Consider the following 16,035-nt stretch of genomic DNA (forward strand, 5'->3'; position numbering starts at 1 on the left):
TGATAACTAGAAGGATTGATAACTACCCATTTATCAAAACAATCCCTCCAGCATGCAGTGTTTTCATACTCTTTCCATTTCTAAAACATTCAATTGGGCTTTCATCCTTACATTTCTGACATGTTTGTTTGTTTCCTTTGTTTGTCTTTGATGTTAACGTTTTGTTGAGAAATGAGAGATTACCCTGGAGAAACCCCAAATCCCCCTGCAAAACTAATAACTTCTTTTTGGGTTTTTGTTTTTTCAAATGATTAAATGAAAGAGAAATCTGAGTGGCCCTTTCATAACTTGATTATCATACATCATCATGTAGGATGCATCACATCAAATGTTTTAATGGTCTTAATTACTTTTTTCCAGTAAAATGGCTCTTTGAGCCATCATCAATCACAATGGTGACATCATTGACAAAAAGAGCTGAAAGTTCACTTAATGTTTTCATGAAATATGGAGAAATATTTGCAGTGGAAGCACATAGCCTTGCATCCACTTAGCTGCTAATGCAGTATGTTAAAACGTCTGACATGACTTAATCATGACTGTGCTTTTACTGACAATGAACATTTTCAACATCTGCTCATGGCATTGAATGATGCAGGTCATGAGAACTCTTCCATTGTCTGCCTGATTTTTTAAGATTTTCTAAGCCTTCTGATGTTTGCATTCTAGTAACGAGCTTTCTGTAAATAACTCGTTTTGCATTCCTTTATGGAGGAGGAGAAATTTGATGGACTGTTGGTTTGTCCAGTGTCATTGGAGAGGCGGCACTGTCACACTCCAATCTGCTTTCACTTTTGGAAAACTATAAATGTTGGAGTCAGAAAATACACGTCCCCTTTTTTCTTCACCTTGAGAACAGCAGTGTGCGTTTGTGTTCTTTCATGTCCTATAGTGACATTCCATTATTCTTTTTCTTTTTTTTAATGAATAAGAAAAGATTATTTGCAAGATAACACATTAATCCTTTGTGTGTAGGCATACCTTTTAAAACTTTCATTCTGCTCCCAAAGGATCTTTACAATTATATTTGATGAATCATTAAAAAGGAATGAGTAAAATGTTATGGCAAAGTAGACAAATTCTATTAACAGAATTTTAATTAGCCTTCAGTAGTTAAACCCAAAAATTCAATATTGTCATTGTTTATGAAAACGCAACTATGTTTCATATGTGTTTTTGTCATAGTCATTAATTTTTTTCTTGAAAAAATATAGATAAATTATAACTTTAAGGTCAAAATCAAAGGATAACTTCAGATTTAAAATTTTGTTATGGAAACACAAACACAAGATTTAAAAATAAATCCAGCCCCCAAAAAGACTATCTTTAAAGATGTGGGTTAATATTTTTCCAAAGTCGTCCTTGTTTAGCTCTGTTCTCCATTTTGAAGTGTTCTACAGATTATTTTGTGATCCTGTATAAAAATGTTATCTTCATATAACTTATATATTAAATCCTAACTATATCTAGTTTATTTTTATCTTTCAAAGGATACTTTGGTTATTTTCTAACTTTTTTACCATTAGGATTTTAAGACACTATGACCTTTTTGCTTATTTTTATCAAAGCTGATCTCTGAGGATTCTAGTCAACATCTAAAATTCAAAGAGACTCTTGTAAAGATGGTCTTTACCTAATTCTGGTTTTCTAATAATCATGATTACAGTGTTTCCTTTGAATGCCTGTTTCATGTTTTTCTTAGGCTTTTGATTTTTATAAATATAAGCCTCAACATATTCTGTATGATTAAACACTTTAAAATATCTGGGTAACAATTGTTTGTAGCGATTTAATACCTCATGGCAGTCAACTTTTAGTGTGATCAAAAGGAAAATCCAGCACGGTGATAATAGTTCTTTCCTTATTTAAAATTATTCTCCTCTTGATATGAGGAAAAAGTGAGTTGTGTATTCCTTGCAGTTTAAATTAATATTATAGTATAGGAATTACAAAGTATAAATAGAAGAGACTAGTTTTCTAAACTTTTTCATATCTTGATTTAATAATGCTGAATGCATATGTGGTGCACATTTTAATTGCAGACGTGGTCATCAGAGAAATGACATCTTCCTCAGGTTAGATATGTGATTCTCCTTCATTTCATTGTGGCTTTCTTATTGTAATTACTGTGGATTACATCTCTAACAAACAGAATCACTCCGCAGCTCTCATATAAACTCATGATTTAATCACAGATCACAGTCCACATCTCATTTTGTTTTTTTAGTTGCTTGAAACATCAAGGTCTACCATTTCAGCTACTGAATTATGCAAAGCTTTCCTCATCAGTTTGAATCTTCCATTGTGAATGCTCCTGAGTATTGCAATTTATTTCCCTTTTTTTTGCAGGTTTTACATTTTCATGTAGTTGTTTTAAAGCAGATGATCGCCTGTGCTTTCAGTTTCTTCATGTGCTTTTTCATTTGTATTTCTTTTCACAGATGAAGATGACACCACAGTTAGTACTCCACCAGCAGGTTAGGACTGTGATAATGCTTTGTGTGTGTATGTATGTATGTATTTTTCTCTTGAATATTAATGAAGAAAGAGTCCAAACTGGCAGACTGAACTCAAAAGATATGACTTTGAAATTTTTTTAAGTGCCCTATATTTTATTCATCTCTGTTCAGAAGTACAAGACCCTTATATCAGTTAAGTCCCTTTCCAGTCCTGTCTTGAGGTCTTTAGTAGATCTCCCAGTAGAAGGTAAAATAATTGGTTAGTAGATCCAAAAGCAACTCCAGATAAATAAGTATACTGTTTGAATAATCAAAATACTGTCCGTCAGACGAATACTGAGGAATGGAAATTCCTTTGTTACCTGGAACTACACAAATCATAGAAAAAACATCATCCTCATGTAACCTTTCTAAAGAAACTCTTCAACAGAATTAAACTAATTTAGATTTTCTAGACAAAAGTGGGGAAGATTTCTGGGGGTTTTTCCTTAGCTGTTCACTTTTTTGGTATTCAAGTAGTTCCTTATGGATATGGTCCCAAATATTTAGTCTAATCTTCCTGTATGAAGAATCAGCGTTCTCAAAATCCCGGTGATCTGAGGTCAGTTAAGCTGTGATCTCTGAGCTGGTGTCATCTAAATTGCTCTTCCCTTTCAGATGGGATGTCTAAGCCAGCGGAAAGAAAGGATTCAGGTGAGACCTCCTGAGAAACATGTCGAAACTCTCCCAAAATTACATAATAAAAATATTTTCTAGACTTTATTTTTAAAAGATAATACTTTATTTTCATTGTTTAGACAGCAGCAAACAGTAGCTGTTGAAATGCTTCAAAGTACCAGGGCAAATAGGTTTCTAGCAGCTAAACCAGCAGCGAGAAGGCTGTGCTGCACAGAACAGGACATGTATTTGACACATACATACATACCTATCTATCTATATCTGTGTCTGTATAGATAGATACATAGCTGTTCCATTCCTCCTCAGCCTACAGGAATTCCATTCCTCCATTCAGCCTCACCCGAATCCCACACACAGGTCCCAGAAGACTGTAGGAGAATGGCTTCTTCTCACACCTCAAAGGACGGTGGGGAAAACTTAGCAAAATCATCATAACCTCTTTCTTCCTACCCTGGCAGGTAACGCACACTGCACCCACTCTCGTGGTTTCAGGATTTGCAGCCTCTGGAACAAAATGAGCAGCTGGTACTTCAACCATGGTTATGGACCTGGCATAGCCGCCTATGCCGGCCCGCGTCAAACCCACCTCCCGTTCTCTTTGTTTAATAAATAGGAAAGTGTTAATATCTAGAGGTGCTGATAATATTTAGGTGTTCCTTTATGTGGTACCAAATTAATGACTCTGTGTAAGCTTTTTTCCATTTATTAATATCCTTTTTCCATTTCACCCCGTGGCGTGTTAGGTTTGTTGCTGCACGTGACCAGATCCTGTGCAATCATCACTTCATCCTCTTACTCCTAGTAACCTTCATTTGTTCTCATGCTGTTCCCATATATTGCCGTGTTTGAGTTGTATAATCTAAAAATTTAGATTATAGAGAGTATATATAGATATGTATCTATATATATTTGGGTCCATTTATGTCTGTGTAAGTCATTTCATGTATGTGTGTATATATGTGTACATACATGTGTGTATGTACATGAATGTCTTTACCTGTAAGAAATATTGTACAAGCAGGCATATACAGAGGTGCTAGGCACACCACCCACAATTGACTGAAACACTAAGACTTTATAGCAAAGCTATCTAGCATTTTGATACCTTTTTAAAATTCATAATAGGCTTTAGGATAATAAAACCAATTTGTTTGCATTTTCCCATGGTTGCCGTGAGCTGTGTCACATTCATGGGTGGTAGAAATTTTCATGAGTTGAAAAGGTTCCCACAGCTGTAATCACTACATATCAGAGAGACTATTCTGACCTCTAGTTTGAATTAGTTTCCCCTCTGTACTGGCAGTAACCCTCAAAAAAACAGAGATGTGGCATTTGGGCTTCAGATTGGAATATGAGACATGAGCTTTGCCTCTCTGCAGAAAGTGAGCAGAAAACAGGCATTTACTGCCTTTCTCTCCTTGTACTTTCTGCTAGGAATCAGTTTTGACCACAGTTTTACACAAGATGTAATGGCATAGCACAAAGCCTGGGCTGTCCAGATAAACAGGGAGACCAGAAACACACAGCTGTCCTGGTACAGTGCTCTGCCCTGGGGAGAGCAATCATTTGCTGCTTCTCTCAGTACTGTTGTTCCTTTTCAGTTCCAAAGCCCCGGTTTCTAGAAGAGAAGCTGCTGTGTCTGATTTTTCACAATCATTTCCATCTGACAAACTACTTTTTCCATAAAGTATCACATAAAATTCACATGGCAGGGCGTGGTATTGACCACTCCCCAAATTCTCTGCTGCTGTCATGGCAGAAAAGAAGAAAGTTCAGAAGTGAGCTTCATTCCTGCCCAACTTTGCAGACCTAGAGGAAGAACCAGCTTGTACAATGGACTTAGTTTGGATTGAGAGAGATCCACTGAAACTGTGTATCAGATGTAGGGTTTTTTGTGCTTCTAGCTGTTTGTGTTTTCAGAACCTCCATTTCTTCTGAAAAACAAAGAGCTGATTTTGTGCATCACCTCTGTAAAGCACTCATGGTTGAATGCTGGTGCCCTTCAAGTTGCTCAGTGCCCGTCCTGGCTGATCAGGTTCCCCTCTCTTCCTCTCTGAGTTTCATTTTCTGTCACCACAGAGGTAGTGTTCTTGCAGGAACTGTACACAATGTGACAGCCAAGCAATGGATGTCAGTGTGAACAAAAGCTTACATGTCTTTCAGGACATCTGAAGAGAAAAGTGCTAGGGCTAGAGAGTTTAGGAAGTTCAGGTAAGTGTACTTTGGAGGGAGTAAAACACCCTCAGATGACTGATATTTCCCCCTCTGTCTGCATCTCAGTATGGTCTCTTGGAGAAGGAGCTCCAGAGGAGTCAGAAAAGCGCGATGACTCCCAAAGATCCACTTTATTCGTCGAGAAACCTCAGAGTGGAACAGTGAGTGTTGGTAAGTGCCTAGGAGCAAAACCAAAAGCCACTCCCAGAGACAGAGGCTGAGCTGGGAATGGTGTGTGCAGATACTGTGGCACTCAGGTTCTGCCCTCAGCTGCAAGTACTGCCTCTGGTTTTAGCTGGATGTGAACTCTACTCTGAAGGCAAAAGGACCGTATTCAGAAAAGCAAACCCCAGTTGTTTAATTCAAGACAAGCTCAAAATCTAATCATTTACTGAGCATAATGATAAGAGGTACATATTCTGGGGAAGAAAGCTGGTTATTTTGATACTGTTGGCTGTAGTGTTATTGATATATCAAGAAGATTTTATGCAGGGTAGCAGGAGAAAGCTTCCAGACCCAAAATCATTAACCTCTGTACCACTGCAGTACTTTCACGGTCTGTGTGACTCCACCTGACTCTTAATTTTGTGGTAGAACTGATGGTAGCTGAATGGAGCAGAAGTGAAAGGAACTTGTAGAGATGCTACTGACCAACCATATGTTCCTCAAGCTGCATTATTCTTTTCTCTTTCTGAAAGGTGGGAATATTACATTTATAGCCAAAGTAGAAGCCAAAGATCTTCTCCGAAAGCCAAATGTTAAGTGGTTTAAAGGAAAATGGATGGATCTGGCCAGTAAAGCGGGGAAGCACCTGCAGCTGAAGGAGTCCTTCGAGCGTCACACTAAGGTGTGTCTTCACTTTTCCTTCTTATGGGGGCAAAGCTTCAAAGAGAGCTTAAACACCAGTTTAAGACAGCAGGTAGAAGTTCAAGAGCAGTGGATTCTAAGCCTGGCTTCCCCACACAGATTTCAGTGGTGATCTCTGACCCTCTGCAGAAGCAGATTTTCTGGTCTCCCAGCTCAGGACAAGTGATGGTGGGAAAATCAAATTTTCTGATGCCATTTCTGGGATCCACTTTCTTTTCAGAGCCCATTATTTGAGTTGTTCCCTGTTTCTGGTGCATGTCTGAAAGACTCATGTTTTAACTTCTGCTTTGTGCAAATGCATTCCCCACATTAATGAACGACTATGCTTGATTTTTAGATTCATACATTTGAGATGCAGATCATCAAAGCTAAGGAAAACTATGCAGGGAACTATCGCTGTGAAGTGTCTTACAAGGACAAATTTGATAGCTGCTCTTTTGACCTTGAAGTCACTGGTAAGGTTCCATTTGTATCTGTATAGATTTATAAGGATTTCTTCCTTTCTTTTTTTTTTTTTTAATTTGAAATGACACTTGATTTTGTTCAGACCTTTTAAATGAAATAATACCTAAAGTGAACATTTTTAGCATAGAGCTCAGAGAATTTTCTTGTGTCTGTAATTTATTGCCTAAATGAACACTGGAATAGATACCATGTGAGACATTTAACCAAAAACTAGAAAAGCTGGCAGGTAAAACCAGTATTGTACTCAAATCAGGCTCTGGCACAAAAAACTCAGGGCTTTGTGTGTGTGCTTAGAGGTCAGCAAGGTGGGGGAGGCAGCCTGGTTCCATCCATTCACTGTCTGTGGATCAGAATCATTTAATCTGATCCAGGCTGTCCCAAAGGGGTAATTCCTCCTTGCCCTGACAATAAATGTGAGTCTGTAGCTATAGAGGAGACTGACTCTGTCTCCTTCCTCTGATGCTGAGCGTACTGAGAGAGCACAAGATGCCAGCAGGGGAGAAAGCATGGGAAGTGAGAAGTCAAAAAGGCCAGAGCTTGTGAATAAGGCAGGCAGGGGAATGGAGAGAAACATCAGAGAAACAAATCTCCTATGCAGAACTGCGGAAAGTACTTCAGAGAAATGAGACACTTAGCACTGAGCGTCTTTGCAGAACCTAATGGCAAAGGGGAAGCACAAATGCTGGTCATTCAGCAGGAAACTGAACACATTTCATATTCCAAATCACACTGATTACATAAATGATTCAAATTATGGTTTTAATTCCTGTGTTACCATTATTTCATAGAATCTTCCCAAGCTGCTCCTTCCATTGACATCAGATCTGCTTTCAAAAGAAGGTAACTTCACTAATCCTATCCAGCTCCTCGGTAATGGACATTAATAGCATGCACAGAACTTGTGCCAGACAATTGTATCAAGCACTTTATAAAACTGTATTTGTAAATATAGATTAAAGAAGTGGGATTTTGAGTTAATTGGTGGTGGTTAGAATGAAATAGTTACAACACATAGATAGTACATATGGTATTAAGTACCCATACTGTGAAATTGTGTCATTAATTTAAAGGAAGATTGAATATTTAAGTCAATTAAATGTATGTTTCTTTGGAGGTTTTTAAAAATGTATTTTCATTCACTAAAATATTGTACTGCATGTTTCCTGAAAGCTGTCAGCCACAATATGAAAGTTCCTGGTCCCAATCCTGCACTGATTAAAAGCAGAGAGAAAATTCACACTGATTTCAGAAGAAGACAGGATCTGGCTTTGTTACCTTACAGTAAACAGTAAATACCATCAGTAAGGAAAAACAGCAAATAGTGTGGTGCAGAGAATGTAAGATAAAGCATTGTGTCTTAAGGTTTGTTACCTTTCTGATAAAGTAGCATTTCTTACCAGTAAAGGTGTCATCTCTTTGTGATGAAATATATAAAAATATATAGAATGAAAATACTTTATAAACAGATCATGAATGCAGTTTGTTAATTTACAAGTAAAGCTTGTAATTCAGAGATAACTGCTTTTATTTAGAGGCTTTAATTTAAAGATAAATACAAAAGATATTACATTCAAGGTGCATTTCCTTCTTTAGCACATTTTTAAAAATGCAGTAACTACTCTGCCCAAGCAGATGAAGTTATCTCAGTATTTTCTAAGTAATATGTTGCATGTAAAATCTTGATTAAGCATTGGCTTAATTTCAGTTAAGATTTGCACTATTTTCCCCTTTTTATTAATATTTAGGACATTTCTTTAGTCTGTATGTGGTCTATGATAAGGTAATTCTGCTAAAGATCACATCATAGAAAGAAGTGCACCTTGATAGGACAGGGATTCTATCTGTAAAAAGGGGCAATGTACTCTTTTATTCTTTTTTTATTACTGTTTTCTCCCTTCATTTAGAGAAAGGTAAAATCTTTAAGGTTAAGTACTTTTCAATCAGTATTTGACAGAGCTATGCATTGTTAAAAGCATCACCCAGCAATGCAAATCTTTGTTTTGTTTTCACAGCAAGAGATCAGCACAAGCCCTTTGTTTTGTCCACTACAGAAATGAAAAACAAAGCTGGTTGTGTTGACTAGCTGCCATTTGTTTGTGTTACTGAACTCTAACACAAACCTTAGCAAATTTATGTACTCAGTTACAAAAATTTGCCATCAAAGTATAAGAAGCAGCAATACAAACCTTTGTGTTATTTTTCACAAGTGCCTACAGAAACATAATCAATGTGAAAAAGCATACAAGTTTGTGTTGATTTTATACAATTATTTGTCTTTCTGGACAGTGTTGAGTGTATGAGAAGTGTAGAGCCTTTGCAATGAGTGCTGTCTAAGTCTTCCTGTATTAAACAAAGATTTGATCTTTTTCTGTTAATAACAGCGGTGAAGGACAAGAGGATGCAGGAGAACTTGACTTTAGTGGTCTCCTGAAACGTAGGTGAGAACCAAGTGGTGCAGTGAGCAGGTGTGGATTGCAAACCATTAGGTTCGCCCACAGAAACAGTCAGGTGTAGCATTAATAACTCCTTAAGGATTTTGTGACCTTTCAACTTTTTAATGTTTCTAACTGGTTTTTATTCTCATAGTATAATATGCAAATGTTCTGTTATTTTTACCTCTAAGTGTGCAGAAAAGAAACCTCAGATTTGGGTGTGCTGGGAAAAGAAGTGAGCCTCAGCCTAGAGAGGCCAATAACATTTAGTTCACTCGCTATTTCTTTTGTGTTTGCATGGAAGGCAGAGGGGGGAAACTTCCTACACAGGGATGAGCAGTACAGAAAATTGAGTCTGGTGCAACAGTAAAAAAAAGCTGCAAGGGTTAAATTTATCTCTCTGGGCACATCCTCACTTGGTTTTATAAGCATCCTGATATGAAAAAATCATATCATGCTTTCAAGTCATAGATATTGGTATAATTCTTTGTAGCTTTTTTTTTAATATGTACACACAAAGCTTGGTCATGTTTTATTTAACTCAAATGTTTTGATGGAAAAAAAAACTGGGGTACATGTTTCTCTGATTTGCCTTGAAAATCTGGTGTTATGATAGTTATGTCTGTAGTTATCTCAGATCTTAAACCCAGTTTAGTCTTTCACCAGGTTAAGACAAACTAGTTAAGTTATCATCTCTTAAAGTCAAGCAGAGAAATTCTGTATGCCATGGAAAACGATGACAGCTGATCACAAAGAACTGGAAAAAGAATTACATCCTTTATCTCATCTGCCACTTACTCTGAGAGAGGAAAATCTATAGTATTATTTACATTAAAAGGTCACAAAGAGCTCATTGGCTACGAGGGCGAGAATAGCATTTAAGCAACTAAAGCACCCAGGGAAAGCTGAAGCTGAAAGTTGAGAAAGAATTACCTGGACCAATTCCAATCCACCAGGTCTTTGTTTTTTCAATCTTCTCATCCCTAATTAGGACCTTCAGTTTGTCTTTTCATCCTACTAATCAAACTTGCCATGCCTGTTCTCATAACCCCCTGTGTGGTGTTTCCATAGTAACATGAGAGATGCATGTGAGAGTTCTTGGTGTTTTTGTGGAAAGATAAATGCAATTTAAAACACATTATAAAACTTTACTAACAATTAACTCTTAAGGTTTGTAAGATAAATACTGTACAGCCTTATAAACATGGAATATCTATTGTGTGTTTAATGGATAAAGCAAATATTTAGTTTTTAGACACCATTATTTGACTTTGGTCAAATTGGTTCACCTTGCTTCAGGCCCTGAAATGCAACCTCATATTTCTGAGCTTAATTGAATAAAATTTTTAATTAAGCCACAGTGTGGATATTAATATCCATGTGTATGGATATTAACATCCATTATTACGAAGACAAATCCATGGCTTCATTTCAATTTTTACAACACGCAATGTTGGAGGTGCATTCTTTCTCTTTTTTTATGGTTGTATGACCAAGGAAAGACCTAGAATTTTCCTTTTTGGTTCATACTATCTGAAACATGTGGGTTTTTTTTTTTTTAAAAAAAACAAACCTAAATGCATACAATCAATATATTGTCTATTTTCTAATTTTCTGCTGGTTGGCAGGTAGATTTATCAAGTCTTATCTCAGTAAGCCACACTATGACTGGATATTCTTTGTCAATGCAGTGGATCAGTAGCAGCATGACATTCCAAGAGGCATAAGATCTAAAAGTCACTCAATTATTTAGGTCTTCTTTTGTTGTTTTTTTTTGGTTTTGGGGGTTTTTTTTGGTTTTGTTGTTGGGGTTGTTTTGGGGTGGTTTTGTTGTTGTTGTTGTTGTTTTTTGGGCCTTTTTTTCCAAGTACATCTTGCAACAAAATGCATGTATTTAGGAAGGAGATCTGAAAGTGATTTCATGGCAAGCTCAGAGGTCAGTCTGCTTAGGAAATACCATGCTCTGTTTGGCCTCCGGCCTCAGCTCAAACTACTGAGGTTTCAGGACAAAGTTGGCTTGCTCCAAGCATCAAAATTCGTTTTCCAGTTATGCAAGAGGAAAACGAGCCTAAAATTGAGTCTTTCAGTCTGGTTGAAAATCAGGATCCTCATTCTCAACCACAGCCTGATTTAAAGGGGAGCTTTATTTGGATTCCCTTAGAGAGCACATCTGCTTGGCAGGGGCAGACACTGCCTGTGAGCAGCCAGTCCTGGGAGAGGACAGTGCTGCCCCAGGGGGGGCTGAGCTTTTACAAGAGTTTGAGGGCTGATCTCCACCTGCCCCCATGCAGAAGGAATCTCACTGAAATGGCAGCATTCGCTGTACAGTCACCCTCCAGAGAGTGTGAGCATGGATAAAAAGAAAAAATTATAAAATTACATACCTGAGATTGTCTAACCTATGTTGCTGTCTCAGATTTATTCTACTTGAAAGAATACTCAGGAAGAACCTCTCTTCCTTTTTCAAATTACAGAGATACTATGAAAATTAATAAACTTCATGGACTAAACAGCAAAGTGGTTTCCATGGTTCCTCATCCAACCGTGCAGAGGTTCTCAGGGGTCTTAAGTGCTATTTCTGTATATGTCAAAGAAAATCCTCTCTTTGACTCCATAAAGCTCAGCTCTAACATTGCCTCAATGCAAAACTTGGTATTTTTATTTTTTTTTTTATTTCTCAAAAGTTTATTTTTTTGCTCTGTCCTCAAAAGTACTTGTTAGACAAGCTAAGTCAAATTGGAATGATCCTGGTCTGATCCTAATGATATCGCAGGAGGAAAAAATCTAGATTTCTTCCCCAATTCCAGTATTGTTCTAGCAGTTCAGTTTTTTGAGCTAAATTGTTAATCTGAAAAAAATGTAATGTTGTTTTGGATGCTTTCATTGTTCTATCATTTAATGGCTGCCATTGAGAAAATAATTATACTTCTCTTTATTGGTTGTCTTAGCCTGGAGTTGCAGATAGTAAATACAGTACTGAAACTTCTGTGTAAAGGTGATTCCTCACACAGGCCTCTGAACACATTTCCTGCTTTTAAGACTGAGATACACATGGAAGTGAACAGATCCATCCTTCAAGTCCAAGTTGGTGTGGAAATCTCCAGTTCCTATTCATTTGACAACTTTAAGTAATGCTGAGAAGCACTGGTGTAACTATAAACAGACACAGATTCCCCTGCATTTCAATGTCCAGTCGCCAGTCACCCACAGTAGCAATTACAGGGACTCAGGGTTTGAAAACATTTTTATGTAATTTTGAAATGTACAGATTAGGCTCAGTGGTGCCATCATAAATTGTGATTGATTCCACTCAAGTTACAGCAGATAAAACTGATTTAAGTGGGATTAATCTGTATGCTATTACATTTTCAAACTGGTTTTTTTTGGAAGCATTGAAGCAATATAAAACTTCTCGTAACTGATTGTATCAGAAAAGGACAAATTAAAACCTGCATTCAAATTCTGCCTTGAAGAAGTGTAAAGTAAGGAGTGAATGTCATTCTGAGCTACTCCACTCATACTGAATGAAATAAAAAAGATATGATGGCAGCCTTCAAATTTTGGTCAAAACATTTCTAGCCTCACCAAAGATTCAGCTTCACCTGTTTTTTATGGTGTGATAAAGCCTCACTGACTCTTCTCCCATAATTTTCTTTTGCTAACGTCAGGGAGGTTAAGCAGCAAGAGGAGGAGCCTGAGGTGGACGTGTGGGACCTGCTGAAGAACGCGAACCCCAGCGAGTACGAGAAGATCGCTTTCCAGTACGGCATCACTGACCTGAGGGGGATGCTAAAGCGGCTGAAGCGCATGCGCAGGGAGGTGAAGAAGAGTGCAGGTACAGATGGGGCAGAACCTTCCTGTGCTCATTGGTCACACACAACCCTTCACCTTAAAAACCCAAATGTGTCTCACTTCCACACAAGGGAACTTCCACACTACAACTCGTTCCTGCAAGGAGTTAATCAGAAGGAAGATTTGATCCATGGTGGAAGCATAAACACTTTATCCAACTCAGTGCTTACCTAAAACATCCCTCCCTCTCAGACAAACACTGGTTCCATCTGGAACAATGTCCCCCAGGTGTGTGAAAAGGTGTTACTTGATCAAACAATACAGAAATTAGACCTTGTGTTACCATCAATATCTTCTGCTCTAAACAGAGGTCACTCCAAACACGTGCGGTGTCTGCTCTTCATAATCTCATTTTGCACATAATCTCCATTGCTCAGAAATCCCAGCTGTACCACAGACCCTCCCCCCCGGCACTGCGTGAGGACATTCAGGCCTATTGAATAGTGTGAGAGGTGTAATTACATACAGAAATACATCTACACATGTGTCACCATTGAGCCAGAAATGACACAAATTCACTCGAAGGCTGGTTTGCAGGAGAGGCACATTTAATACGAAATCCTCTCTTTTATAGACATATTCAACACATTCTACTTGACTGGCTAGCTAAAAAAAAAATCTTTCTCACAAACAGTCCTTGAGAAGAACAGAAAAGCAGAGCAGGAAACCACCACCTGCAGGTGGTTGTTAACAAGTTGTCATTGTTTCTACGACTCCCTAAAAAGTCTCAAAAGTCCACTGTGAGAAAACGAAACCTGTTTTCTCGCTCTCTGACCAGGCTGTTGCATCCACATATCTGTGTATATAAAATGCATGTATATGCCACAGAACGTGTTTGTACACACATATAAATACAATGCATTGCCCATTATACTATTGTGGCTTCTGCTTGTTCCTGGACAGCATTTCAGAACTGGATGCAGTATATACATTTCCTGTGTCACTGGTTTCCTGGACGAGTCCCTTTTATGTGGGTGAAGTCCTCCACAAATCCAGCTGTAATCCAGCTGCCTGATACACTCTCCTCATCCATTACCTCACATCATAACATATCTTATGGTACTACACATTCATTTCTATTTATGTATTTCATTTGATGCATCTAGCCGGTCCTATTTGGAATACAGTCACACTGCAAAGTCTTGAAGAGATGCCAGTTTGAACTTGGTCAGGATAACCAGATGTGCACAGCTTCGTGCTTATTCTAGTGTTTCTAGATGATTCCATGCAGACCAGTGTGAGAATATCTTGTGATGCATAATATTGCGTGCATGTATTCTGACAGTTTTGACAAGATTTATGCAATGTCGTTTCAGCGTCCATGTTCTTGTTTTCTGATCTCATGTTAAAATAACACTTGACTTCCACAACAGCTTTTGCCAAAGGCCTCGATCCTGCATACCAGGTGGACAAAGGAGGTAAAGTAAGATTCATGGTGGAGCTAGCAGATCCAACAGTGGAACTCAAGTGGTATAAAAATGGCCAAGAAATACGACCAAGTGCAAAGTAAGTGATTTTAGCGTACGTGAACAATAAAATGGATACACATCCCCTCCCTTGACAAGTGTGTTGCCTAGATCTATCTCTTTGCTCAGGCTGCACCAATTTTACTGCTGAATTTCATGAAATGTGAAGAGTATGCAAATGATGCTGTGTTGCTCAGGACCCAGAAAAGTACACAGTAGGCTAAATGTAATATAGATTGTCTCCTTTGTATCAAGACAAAAATCTTAAAAATCCTCAAAAAATGGTGTGCCATTTTCTACTCAGTAGTTTTTAAAAATGAGGAAGCACTGCCAGTAAATAAATCACTTGTCCTTGGTCCTGTGTCTGGATGTGGACACAATCTTTCAACAGCAATTTTGTGCTAAGAGCAGAGATTTTACATTACACACTTACTCACCTGGCTCATAAACCCCAGGAAAAGGGGTGTGAGTTTTGTCTCATCTTCCACTACTCTGTTAACACCCTGAAGACAACAGCCTGCACCATCAGTCATGAGCAGCAGGTCTAGGGTACATAAGCTTCTTCACCTGAAAATTGGTTTATTCTCTGGCTTTTCCTGGAAGTGCAGGTGCAGACATTTGAGTACATGTAGAGCAGTGCCTGGACGTTGAGCCCAGTCCTTTCTGTGGGCACAACCAGCTCTTACAACCTGGTGCAGATAACCCCATTCCACAGTCAGACATACCTGGGGAAGATGTGCATAACAATGTAATGTTTCTGAAATATTTCTCAGCAGCACAAAGTTGTAAACAATTTTTCCTCTGACCAGTTAAAAAATATAGTAATTAACAAAAGGACTTTTTACAGAAATTAGGCAGATTTCCTTCATTCTGTTGAAATCAAGAAAGGATTTTGTTTAAAATTCATGATTGACAAAAAAATGAATAAGGGAGTACCTTTTCTTTAGCCCCTATATCTGGCATGAGCAATTCAGAGGGGTTTTGCAGGCAGCTCTATGGATTCCTCCCCAGCAGGAGGGGCTGGATTGAGTGCTCCAGTGCATTTTTACCAGGCAGCTGAAGCAGCTGTCAGATGCTAACGAGCTTTGGTCATTACAAACCTGGAGCAGATCTAAACTGGTGACATAAAGGTGAAAGGCTCCATATCCCATTACCAAAACCCCATATCCCATTACTGATATCTTGTGCCATCTGGCCTACCAATAATATTAACCTCTTAACTTTGGCTATTATTACACTTCACAAAAATGTTGGAATGAGTGATGGTGTCCTCTTACTGGTTATTTTCAGCTTTACTCATCTAGAGTTTCAGACTCCATTTTATTTGCAATCATTTGACTCCAGCTTCTTTTTTTTTTTTTAATTTCTTCTTTTCATATCATCCAGACTTGGGATCTTGGAACAAGCCAGATGCAGCTCATTGTCACTCTACACCACAGCTCTTTTTTGCTAGAAGTCTATGACAGCTCTGTTGAAACTTGGAAATTGCTTCCAAGGACAATTTTCCCAGTACTGTGTAAACCCCAGTATTTTTGCCTCTAAAAATCCCTGCAGCACTTTCTACATAAAACAAAAGGGGTCCAGAAGTTTTACTAATGTGTC

General features: G+C 38.1%; 1 protein-coding gene across 16 annotated transcripts in view; it reads left to right on the forward strand.

Annotated features, from left to right (window-relative positions):
- The window catches only part of MYBPC1 (myosin binding protein C1), a 70,322-nt gene that overhangs the window by 27,247 nt on the left and 27,040 nt on the right, over nt 1-16,035 (forward strand). For 9 of the 16 annotated variants that reach the window (XM_038154491.1, XM_038154485.1, XM_038154498.1 and 6 more), the window contains exons 4-13: nt 2,043-2,075; nt 2,442-2,477; nt 3,117-3,152; nt 5,418-5,522; nt 6,050-6,198; nt 6,556-6,673; nt 7,472-7,523; nt 9,065-9,121; nt 12,784-12,950; nt 14,341-14,473. In XM_038154491.1, coding sequence (XP_038010419.1) covers nt 2,043-2,075; nt 2,442-2,477; nt 3,117-3,152; nt 5,418-5,522; nt 6,050-6,198; nt 6,556-6,673; nt 7,472-7,523; nt 9,065-9,121; nt 12,784-12,950; nt 14,341-14,473 — 886 coding nt within the window. The remainder of the gene's footprint in view (nt 1-2,042; nt 2,076-2,441; nt 2,478-3,116; nt 3,153-5,417; nt 5,523-6,049; nt 6,199-6,555; nt 6,674-7,471; nt 7,524-9,064; nt 9,122-12,783; nt 12,951-14,340; nt 14,474-16,035) is intronic. The other 7 variants (XM_038154487.1, XM_038154496.1, XM_038154495.1 and 4 more) reach the window with 3 other exon arrangements.

The sequence above is a fragment of the Motacilla alba genome, chromosome 1A (genome assembly GCF_015832195.1).
Source record: "Motacilla alba alba isolate MOTALB_02 chromosome 1A, Motacilla_alba_V1.0_pri, whole genome shotgun sequence".
Taxonomy (NCBI): domain Eukaryota; kingdom Metazoa; phylum Chordata; class Aves; order Passeriformes; family Motacillidae; genus Motacilla; species Motacilla alba.